Below are 12,776 nucleotides of genomic sequence, written 5' to 3' on the forward strand. Positions count from 1 at the left end.
GTCTATGACTGCATAAAGAACACTGATAATCATCATACATTTTAAGACTTAATGAGATTTAATTCCCAAAATTCAAAAAGTCATCTCAAGCAAGTCTGAGAAAAAAATTAAAAGAAAAAGTATAGTCTCTCTTTTTCGGTTACTTTTTGAAGTGCTGTTTGAAGTTTGTCGACAAAGAATCATGAGCTTTCAGTTAATTATTCAGTGATTATGCACAACTGAACAGGTGCAGAACTAAAACAACAATAACAAAAAAAAAAACTAAATTAGCCTTTCATCACAAGGGCTGAATGCAAAACGAGCATGCTAACAATAAAAAAATGGATTTATGAATTTAATTATATCATAAGGATCAAAACCGTATCAATGCTGGGCTTTATAAAACCACAGCCTGCAATGACAGATAACAAGTTAGATAGATTTCCAAGCATCACTCTGCTCAGAGTAAGGGTGTTTTCTTTTTTGCTAACACCTTGCCACTTCAATTACAAAAAACACCCCACGCTGGCACTCGACTAATGTATTTCTCTCAATTATGAATAAAGGCACACACCACTGTGTCACACAGGCCCCTTTGAGGACCCACGGAGCTGAATTTGTATGCCCTCCTCCCCACGGACGAGGCGAAGCAGAATCAAATCAGGCGACCCGCTGCGCCACGCGCTCCGCTCCATAAATGTATTCAATAAAAAGAAGAGGGGAGAGGTTGAAAAGGGTACAGACTCTCAAAGGATTGCCAATTCTCCAGTGTGTCAGATATTTAGTGGGCTCTAACAGTGCAGGCGTGAGCAAACGGAGGCGGACGTGAGTGGAAAGCGATCAGGAGGAGGGAGGGAAGACGGCTCGTGGATGAGACGCCGTGTTTGCTTTGACCCTGTCGCAGCCGATCTCACTGAGACGGCCCCTTCCAGATACAACGGCTGGCTGAAAACAATCGCCTCGTTCCTCCGCACCGCTCCATCGCTCGTTCCCTCCCTCTATACGTCTCCTTCATCCTGTCTCTGGGTAATGATGACTGTGCAGTGACAATGCTATTACCCACAAGAAACCGAGGGGAGAGACAGATTAAGACAGAGAGAGACACGCCGTCAAAATCACAGACAGAGAAGCTTGCACATTTGGATGGGAATTCACTTTCTTTTTGGTGCTCACTAAAATATACATTTCTTTCAATATAATTTTGTTTTAAAGCAGCATTACAGAAACTACAAAAAATAAAGAAGATGAAAGAACAGGAAAATAATGCCACGGAAGTGAGAAAAAACTTTCTAGAATGAGGGTTCATGTTATATACCAGCTGGGGAAACTGCAATGTAAAATTGTCTGGATTTTGCAGAAAATTTCATTTTAAGAAACCATGTTATTGTATCTTAATTCTACGTTTGCACATCCGGGTTGTGCAACAATTGGGAACGTCTTTTATAATTCCAGTTAAATTACTGAATTTGAATTAAAGTTGAAGTACCAGACACAATGCAGAATAGCAATTCAAATTTAAATAGTAGATTAAAATGAACCCAAACTGAAAAAAAATCTAAATCATAACTTGGACTGAAATTTGAATTTAAAAAGGATTGACAGAACAATAAAACGATAAACAGAAATATAATTAATATAGATTAAATAGATGATAAATGAAATGCTACCTATATTTTTTGTTTACTGTAGTTTAAATATTTATTATTTAATAAATTATTTCATGATTGCATTTTATTTAATCTTATTAAACAACATTTGATACATTTAATAAATGAAATGCCTGTGTTGAATTTCAGAAATTCCTCTTTCTGTCAAATTTCACTACCTGTGGCATCTTTTTAAAATCAGTCAAAATAGCTATTTGGTTTTTGTCAGAAAAATGATGTCAGATGAAGATATGTAGATCAAAGATGATTTTGTTCTTGTTATAAAATAAAAATTAATTATTCTTTAATAAAATGCATTATTCACAACAGACCAGGAACATGCATTCAAAATCCAAAGTATGGAAATTCTGTCATGATTTCGGTTTCAAGTCATTCCAAACCTGTGTGACCTACATTCTTCTTCTATAAAACACAAAATAATATTTTGAGAAATGTGTTTTCCCATTCATTCAATGGAAGTCAAAGGTAACTGTTTTGTTAGCAGTATTCTTCAAACTATCATCTTTACAGGTTTGCGAGGACAAGACGGTGAGTTAACAAGGACAGATATTTTTTTCCTTAATAGAGTAAACAGCTTTGATTTTAATTGCATGTTATCTTTAACCAAATCTTCGCTCATGCAGAGAAGCTAAATAAAAGCTGACAGAGAAAACCACATTGCGAAAACATCCGTGAAGGTTCCTTGGGAACTTCTTGGTTCCTGCAAGAGCATTATGTTTTCACAGGCACTATAAACGACATGACAGCATGACTCAGAGGTTTGTAACTGGACAGAGTTCACAATCTGCCCACCCACTCTCAAGCCCTTCTCCCCAGCTTCGCCAAGTATTCGCACTCTCGTTCTCTTTGATTCCTACTCATATCCATCTCTGTGAATATCTCCACAGCGCATGTCATGCCAAAGCAGTGGGCTCTCGAGACTATGGCAATTTGAACCTTTCAGCAGTTCACTAGTGAAGACAAATGGCCAGCGTGTTTAGGGGCCCTCGTGAGTGATCTGTATTAATGCCTGGCAGGGATTCAGCGTGCTGCATATGCTAACTCCATTAGCGGGTCAGAACCTGGCTCTGTCTGAATCCCCTGCACACTGGGAGGGCTGAATATAGGAAAGTTGCAGGTGCGAAGCATGTGAACGCACATATAAAAGACATAAACACCCTCTGTTTGCACACATTTTTTGGACTCAAGCCTACGAAACACTGCACTCTGTGCTTTTTGCACCGTCTGTTGCTGTGATTTTGCCACTCCATGATGCATTTGCTATTCGGTTTTCATCTTTACATGGATACGGCAATTCTGTTACACAAACGCAACGCAATGTTGTTATAAATTGCAACATGCACAGATTCAGTCCCACTGCAATCTGTGACATACACGCATATGTTGACTAGATTTATGAGTAGTTGCTATGAAAGCTTAGAAAGTCTGCCAACAGAAGAGTCATAAAATGTAGTGAATATTTAATTCTGATTGGCCAATCATGACAGAATACTGTAGGTTTGGCTGGTTAGAATGACAGCAATTCAAAATAAGCTGTGTATTCTGACGGAAAAGAAAAAAAAAGATAATATTTCAATATAATATAGTTGTTTTACAAGTTTAACTTTTTTGGAAAGCTATGAAATAGACTTGTAGTTTTGCCGCACAGCTGCCATTGAGATGAATGGCAATGCTAATGGATAGCTTTCTCCAGATATTACAAGCAACCAATTTCCTACATAGCTGTGCTAGATTCCTTTTTCTCAAACCACTTCGTGGTCTTTTTCTTCTCACATAATAAAAAAATAAAACTCAAATCAATATTTCACGTCCCCCTTTTTTATTTATTTGGTAAGCAGGCATGTAATAAGTGAAATAATCTACAGTCGGCTGGTCTTCAGCACAAAATAAACCCCTTTACTGTGATACAACACCTCTTGACAATGTCCTGACCACTATTGAAGATTGGTTTGTGTATTCTGAGTCAATCTTCTGTACATCTCTTTGATTCATTATTAACTGTTATATCAAACAACAGTCAAAAAACAGTTTTCATAGGCCTATGTGTTTTATGGTTTGTATCATATTTGGTACAACAGGCTTTACAACTCATTTAGTTAAGGAGATCATACCTGAGGAGAAAAAAAACAGGTAAAATTTGGCCCAAAATGAACAGAAATATGAAATTTGGTACTGTTAAATTAAGATTAAACTCGAACACACTGTAGTGTAAATCAATGAGATTTTATAACAGATAAATTTCTGTTGTATCTTGATTTAGTTTTATGACCAAAACTCTGTATTATGTTTTATTGTCCTATGAAACATACAATAAAATGATTATTGAAGTGGAAAAAAGCCTGATATATAATATTTGATCAATTTTAACATTATTTTTTCTAAAATATAAAATGTATGGATAATCAATTCAACCTAAGTTGTTTCAGTTCAGCAACTGTATCTTTAAATATTAATAAAAATATAATGGCTATTCTGGCATTTATTTTTTAAATATTATAGATTTTATAGCTAACATGTGCTACGTGTCTAGAATGATACAAAAAAGGCGTATTCTTACTAAAAGAGTACAAAAAAATCAATCAGTTGACAGAAGACATGATAGTGTACAACAGGTTTTCTTTTGATAATTTGGAGGCCTTATAAATTCACATATCAAATATGATACTATACGTGTTAAAACATTTAACGACTATATCAGCAAATACACTGCTTTCTAGATCACCATCAGCCATTGAAAAACCCAAATAGGTCAGCAACTGTGACTACATTTCCTCTTCCAGTGTTTTGTTAGGAAGCACACCCCTTTTATTCCACATCCTCTGATTTATGAACCATCTCCTTCACTTGGTAATCATACAATCTACCTAATTTCCTGCTGGACAATAACGGCCATAACACTTTTCCAGAAGCATATCTATATCCTTCTCCACCTAAGAATAGCTGTCACAAATCTGCCGAAAACTGCCTTGGCTGACACTGTAACACAGTAGCATTCAGTCCACCATAAAGAGAGTCATTTTGAAAGGATACAGAAGCGCTCTCTCTCTCTCACACACGTACACCCTAAATGCAATCACGCGCAAATGGACACTTATCCATAATCATAGACAGACGTAAACATCTGCACATACACACAGACACATTTCAACTCAACACACACTCATATAAGTAAACAACTCCCATGCAAACTCCTCTCTGCTGTCAGACTAGATTATATGGTGCAGGAAACAGGGGCATGAAATCTGCGGCAGCTGCCCCAGGCTGAGAGACACAAGGCTGCGGGCACAGACACACACACAGATTAGACACAGACACACATGCCTACACAACCACATACACACACACTAACCAATGCACAAGTGTTAGTGAGCTGAGACACACACACACACACACACACACACACACACACACACACAAGAAAGATGGTAAGAAAGAGGGAGGGTAAATTCCACTGGAAAGTGAGCATCATTACAGCCGCCTCATTTCCAAGGGCAGAACACTTCAAGTAGTGTACGTCTTATAAGAGGATATTGAGAAAACGATACATGACATAAATCACTGCCACTCATTATGAACACGAATGTTACCTTGATAACATAGCAGCAAAAATTTGACTTGTAGATGTTGCTACAGCAAATCAAACCTTTGTGTAAAATATTTCCTTTTCATGTGGTGCTCGATCAAAACAAAAATGAACATAAAATATGTACAGAAAGAACACACAAAAGCAGGGCCGTGCACAGACCTTTTGAGGGGCATGTGCTGAAACTGAAAAAGGGCACCCCCCCCCCCTTTTTTTATATCAAGATTATTTAGTAAGCCTGCATAACAGGAAGAAATGGTCACATCTTCATGACAAATTCAATAACACAAAATAATAGTCTCAAAAGCTTTAGATTTATTAACGATTAATAACAACCATAATAATAATATTAGATAATTAGATAATATAGATAAACTGGGTTTTAAGGGCTTCTTTAAACCTAATACAACAGCAACCTTCTGTGAGCCATGTATCTGGCAAACATGTTATACTGTGGTGGGCAGGGATGTTGGTCTCTTGAAGGTCTCTTATTCACTACACTTTCCCTAAAATAAGCCAGCAATGAAAAAATAAATAAAAATAGTGTGAAAAGTACAGTTGCAGTGAAAAGTATTTCTGAAGGATCACGTGACACTGAAGAGTACTGATGTAATGATGCTGAAAATTCAGCTTTGATCACAAAAATAAATTACATTTTAAAATATTAAAATAGAAAACAGTTATTTAAAATTGTAAAAATATTACACAATATTACTGATTTTGCTGTATTTTGGATCAAATAAATGAAGCCTTGGAATGAATCATGAATTGCATTCTGTATGATAAAATATAAAGATTTCAGTGATCTTCTGTAATTTTTTTTTTTTTTTTTTTTTTTTTTTAGTTACTACTACATTACTGTAGTAAAACCATGTTTTACAACATTTTATAAAGAGAGTATACAGAGAGTATACCATAACATGATTAGCCTAAATGTTAATAAATTAAGTGTATCAGCAATCATAAATCAAAGAAGAATTTCTTAGAAATATATGTTATCTAGGTGATGAGGATCACTCGTCGCTGTGTAAGTTCCAGTACGAAACAGCGCGGGGGCGCACCTGTTATGATTTTCCGATGGTAAAAACAAATTATATGTTGTTGTATTACTTATCAATATATCGTTTTTGACCAGCGAATGTGTGTAAATGTGTTTTTTTCTTCTGTCCGTCATTAAAACGGCGACGGCGCCTGCCGCTGCGGGCATCACATTACCAGAGGTGGGTAGTAACGAGTTACATTTACTTCGTTACATTTACTTGAGTAATTTTTAGGGGTAACTAATACTTTTCGGAGTATATTTAAAGATGGGTACTTTATACTCTTACTTGAGTAAATTTCTTGGGAAAAATCTGTACTTTTACTTCGTTACTGTAGGCGACGCCCCTCTCGTTACTTTATCTTAATGCAATAAATGTTATAAATGCTTCAGTTTATTCCAAACGCGCCATCTACTTTTCTCTGGTCAACGAGCGATGCACGCTAATGATTCGTTCTTTTGAGTCAATTCTGTTCAAAGGCTTGATCAAACCAATTGGCAAACGAGTGAATTGGTTCATGAATCAGTTTGAATGAGTCGTTCAGTTCCCTGCACCACGCGCTGAGCGTCTGAAGCGGTTCACAGTTGTAACGTTTAAGATCATCAGCAGCGTTGAAAACATGGATATGGATCTGCACTGAATTGAAAGCAAATCTGCAGGCTAGTATTTGCTTGTGATGGAGATCCTTATTAGATGAACACCGTGTGTGCTGTATACTGTTTAACAGGTAATAACTTGGGCTACAGTATATTCGATTACAGTCTACACGTTACCACTGTGATAGTAGTTTGTTGTACGTGTGTGGCTTATAACAGAGGGGAGTCAGTTGAATGCAGCTTCCAAAAGACAAAAAAAAAATAGCCGATTAAGATTTTATTAATTTTAATACAATCACACCGGTGCGAGTACGTTCAGCAAGTCATATCATCAGATCTGTGATCGATAGCTGGCGCTGAGCCAGAGATAGATGCGTTTTTACAGAGTTGCGCATTATAACCAATCACACACGATTCTTTTGAATGCAATGGCCAATCAGAGGCGCTCAGATGAGTCATCGCTAAAATGCCGGTGCTTCCTTCACTCGCTCACTGACTGAATACCTCTTTCTGGCGAATGCTCTCGTCAGAAACAACAAAGTGCAGATGTGTGTACGAATCTATAATTTAGATATTGATTTCACAGTGTTAACAGTTTCAGTGATTTTAATGGGAGTTTCTGAGAGTGATTGAAATCTAGACTGACTGTGTGAAAATGATCTTTAATAATGTAAATGTTATTTGCTCTCTTTCTGAACAATGAAAGATTAGTAGCAAAATTTATATCACATTACCTTTCAATATTAAATTCACATTTAATATAAAGTAAGTCGTATTAAAAACATGTTATGGCATGAAACCTATATCTGTTACTTAAGTAAACAGACAGGGTTTTATGATAAATTGGAGTAAAGGCTGATGAAATATATAAATTTATACACGCACACATACATTACATACATTTAATCTATATATCTAAATAAAAATAGGCTCCGTATATATGACCCAAAGTAACTAGTAACTAACTACTTGAGTAGATTTTTTATCCGATACTCTTTTACTCTTACTCAAGTAACTATTCAAGACTAGTACTTTTACTTTTACTTGAGTAAATATTTCTAGAATTACTTTTACTTTTACTTGAGTAAAGTTTTTGGGTACTCTACCCACCTCTGCACATTACATTTTCATATAGGTTACAAACTAGTTTTTTTAGCTATATAGACGGAGCGCTCAGTTTTTCCTGTGGTAAAATGCATTTGGCCAAATTAGCATTTTATAAAAGATGAAATGCAACTGTATGCACAGGCTGTGTTGGCTATGTATTGGCTATGACTAGATGGCAAATGCTAGCCCTCTTTCTCAGGCGACGTCCCACATGTCTGAGTCAGTGAGTCAGTCAGACATCAAATAAATAAAACATTACCCTTTATAGACAGTGTTTAGTAGTACTTATTCAAACAACAAGATATTTATTTACCCTTCGCAAAACTTTGTTCAGCTCAGCTGTTGTCTACTGTGCGGCTGCTGTAAAACTTCAGTTGATTCAATGAATATAGAGGGGGCGGAGTTATCAGCTTACTGACAGCTTGAGGATCCAATAAGATTTACACAAGCTCGTTTTAAGAACTTTCATTTGGTAAAACAGACAGACAGACGTAAAGGGTGACCAATAGCATTGATTTAAAAAAAAAAAAAAAAAAAAAAAAAAACACCACCAAAAAAAGGGCACTTCGGAGTGTAAGGGCAAAAAGGGCATGTGCTCTGCACAGGTTGAGCCCTAACTGTGCACGTGCCTGCACAAAAGAAAGAGTATCTCCCAGATAGGCCTTGAGTAAAATAATAAGTCCCCTGTCCATGAAATTGCTTCTCTGGTGAAAAAGACCTCTTATCTGAATCTGTAGAGAAATATGCACATATCAAGCACTGTTTAAAAGCCAAAATGGCCCAAAACAGTTCTAAACAAATGTGTTGGGGAATTTTCATTTGAGAGGACAACAATAATACTGAAAGAAGTATTATTACAGATTAGTATTTTGGCTATTATAATGTCTTGATGGATTTATTATAAACACACAGCTCTTCGATTCACTAGATATTAACTGATGGGATGAAGTGATAAGGATTACTTGTGGGTTATATGTTTTTCGCAGCTGTTTGAACTTTCATTCTGACGGCACCCATTCACTGCAGAGGGTCCATTGGTGAGCAAGTGATGTAATGCTACATTTCTCTAAATCTGTTCAAATGAAGAAAACACTCATCTAGATCTTGGATGGCCTGAGTGTGAGTATATTTCAGCTATTTCTTTTTTTTTATTTTTTTATATTAAAATAAAGAATGCTGTCTAGTCAACTAGTTGAATAAAATAAATGAATGTTTATTTTATTTCACGAAAATGATGTGCACTGTTGAATCATGCACAATAAAAGTAAACAGGGTACATTTTCAGTCTATGTTGACTTTAAATTAGCATGCAAACACAAAAAAAGTAAAGGCATGCATGCGGATGCTGCAAATCAAGTCATAAATATGCACAAAGCCGTGAACACTCAAGCCCTTTGTAACACATGAATGATTTCAGCTACTCTGGCTGAATGGCATAACCCCTCTAACCCCAGCAGAGCCACACTCGTTTAATATGCAGCCTCGTTTTCTCTATATCACTTTTTTTTTCTTTCCAAAAACACCCTCTAATTCAGCATAATTGCTCCTTGTCATTTTGTGCAAAGCAACTCAAAAAACACGTGACTCAAGACATTATGGGGCAGGAGCCTGCAGGGTCAGCATGACCCGAAGCTCACGACCCTGAGCTCAGCACTTATGGCTGTGATGTAGCAACGCATTACAAACAAAGAATCCCATCAGAGCTCAGTGCATATCCTGTACAGCCACTAACACAAGGGGTCTGTCAGGGTATCATTTTTCATCCTCTACACTTTTCTGACACTGCAATCCAATTTGACTCTAAATTCTAATTCTAATTCATGCCAGATGCACAAAATAAAACTGCAAAGAATGGCTGATACTGATATAGGGAAGTCTTCTTATGAAATATCTGGTAATACTATTTAGGCACATGCTATTTTCACTAAATGAACATGACAGTTCAAACTAAATAACTAAAATGCAATTTATTAAATTGTAAATGTAAATTATTCTTGTGATGCAAAGCTGAATTTCCATCATCATTACGCCAGTCTTCAGTGTCACATGATCCTTCAGATATAATTCTAATAGGCTGATTTGGTGCTCAAGAAACATTTCTAGTTATTATCTACAGTTGTGCTATTTAGTATTTTTTTTTTTAAACCATGAGTTAAAAAAAAAAAAGCATTCAAAAGAATAGCATTTATTTGAATAATATATGAAATAAATGCACTGTAACAAGGTTAAGATTTTTAAGTGTCACTTTATTTAATGCATTATTGTGGAAACTTACTAAATAATGTGCTTTTTGTAGATAATTTGTGACAAACATATCACAAAGTCTTCAATCCTAAAATTTTTCTTTGATAAAAATGAGTTGAAGACAACAAGGGTTTAGAAAAAGGAGCTGTTTGCACCAAGAAATAATCTTATTTGCACAAAAATGCAAATAGTTATAGATGCTATTCTAACAAAGTCTAAAAAGAAGTCTCATTCTATTATACCAAAGGTAAAATAATTGAGCAATGATGGGTGGAGTTAGTCAAATCAACCTGTGGCAAAAAGGATGCATTACTTTTTAGTACACTATACTGTGGACTACATTCTGATTGGTCAGTTGCTGCATTCTGTCATTTATTATTGTACCATAAGAACCATTAAACTATAATTGACTGTGGTCTCAGGCTACCAATTCACTACACTAGTTTTATGTCTCTCACATCACTCTGAGGTGTCTTTCTTCTCACATAATCAAATAATTACAACTCAAATGTCCATTTACATAAAATACTGTACAGTCAGATGGTAATTATCCCAAAGTAAACACGTTCAGGGTGATATAAGACCCCCTACATGTCGCTTTGCGGTCCTGATCACCCCGTCAGGGTTTATTTCGCAGTAATGATAGACTGACTCTACATTAACCCTTGCATAATAACTTTCATTAATACATAATGAGAAAACATTACATACTGCTATACAGATCAGCTGCTGATGTACAATACGTTAAAATAGAAATATACATGAATATTTAAAATCTCTAATGAGGTTTCTACAGTATATATATATATATATATATATATATATATATATATATATATATATATATATATGTGTGTGTATGCTCATTAACTAATGATCTACATAACATTATATAAAGAATAATGTTGGTTAATGTAAGTCATTAGAACGTGAGATGAAACACAGGTGGTGTGAATGATGTAACATTGCGTCAACTAAGTGATTAAATCAAATGTTACAGATATTTAGAACGTGTCTCACCGTGACGGTTTTAATGCGTCCGCCGTCTTTGGTGCAGGTCCATCCGGAGCGATTGAAGAGTAGTCCACAGATCTCACCCTCTGAACATGGGGACATCTCACACCACTGCTTGCTTTTCACTATCCGGGCTACAAAAAACATTAAATAAATTTCATTTCAGTTCAGTATTGATTAAATCCATATAAACTCACTTTGCACATCAAATGTGCAACTTATGGTCAAATTGCACAAGGTGTACATATACATATATATATATATATTTTATAATGTTATGTAAATGTATATATAATGTGGGCTTCATTTTAGAAAATATATTTTTTGGACAAATTTGATCATTTACATAACCATTTCAAGACTATAAGGCCATAATGGGTTATTCAAAAATACTCGAATTTGAGGAAAAAAGGAAAATATGCCTTCTTTAGATATTCTTGATAATGCAAGAGACAATTACATTTTAGAAAAATATTTAAAAATATTTTAGGGTAAATTTAAATAACCTTTTAAACCTGCATGACATGCTTTAATGCAAAAACAAAAACTGGTTCTTCAATTTTAAATGAAATAGTCATTTTTTATGTTTGTTTAGGTATATGCAATGTCACAAAGTCTTAGATGCTAAAAATAGTTGTTACAATTTCTGGTCATTTACATAACCATTTGGGCCAAAGGCAATAAATGTTTAATTATAATAAATATTTTTCATAAAAAAAAGGAAGTCATTTAAAAATTTAAATGTGCTTTATGTTTGTTTAGATATTATTCACAATATCACAAAGTCTCTAATGCGTTATTTATGTATTCTTTAACAAAAATGGGTAAAAATAAGAGGATTAGATGCAAAATGATAATTTGTATATAACGGCTGTCATTTTATTTTTATTTTAATGGATTTTTATATACGATTTTTGTTAAAACAAACCTTTGAGATCCAACAGGCATCACAAAAAACAACACCCAACCTTTATATTCCACATAAAATATGGATTTGTGTATGAAAGTGGATTTGAGATTATGGTAAAGTCATGCATGTTTCAGTAAGCAGCCTGCAGGCCTTGATTCACTGCACACTTCATTATCTTCACGTCGTAGAACCGAAACCATCAAACAACTCAAAGAGAGCTACATCAGACATGTGTATGCACTGAGGCTCTCGCTTTCAGTTCTCTTGTTTGCTCTGTAGATCCATGTAAAATTCCATAAACCCCTGCTGTTCCTGTGCTTCAAATGCAGATCAACCAGCATTCAGAGGGTGATGAGAACAAAACAGGTCAAAGATGATGTGGCGCATCAGACAATCAGAGGTTTCTTTTCGTCTGCACACCAGGAAAGAAAAAATAACAAATGAAAGCCCTTGAATAACTCAGTTGTTTCTCCGAGACAGCAATGAGATCAAATGGAGACCAGATTTGTGCTTCTCAAACGTTTCTACTGAAACAAATATTCACTTGTTATCTCACAAACACCTAGAGATTCAGAAAAGATTTCAAACTCCTTGAGTTCAATATGAACTCAAATATTTCTCATTTTGTTTCTATTT

General features: G+C 35.2%; 1 protein-coding gene across 1 annotated transcript in view; it reads right to left on the reverse strand.

Moving 5' to 3' along the window:
* LOC113106989 (protein FAM19A5-like) overlaps nt 1-12,776 on the reverse strand; it is a 43,907-nt gene that overhangs the window by 10,499 nt on the left and 20,632 nt on the right. Inside the window, exon 3 of the mRNA XM_026269099.1 lies at nt 11,237-11,364. Coding sequence (XP_026124884.1) covers nt 11,237-11,364 — 128 coding nt within the window. The remainder of the gene's footprint in view (nt 1-11,236; nt 11,365-12,776) is intronic.

The sequence above is a fragment of the Carassius auratus genome, chromosome 8, assembly GCF_003368295.1.
Source record: "Carassius auratus strain Wakin chromosome 8, ASM336829v1, whole genome shotgun sequence".
Classification (NCBI taxonomy): Eukaryota; Metazoa; Chordata; class Actinopteri; order Cypriniformes; family Cyprinidae; genus Carassius; species Carassius auratus.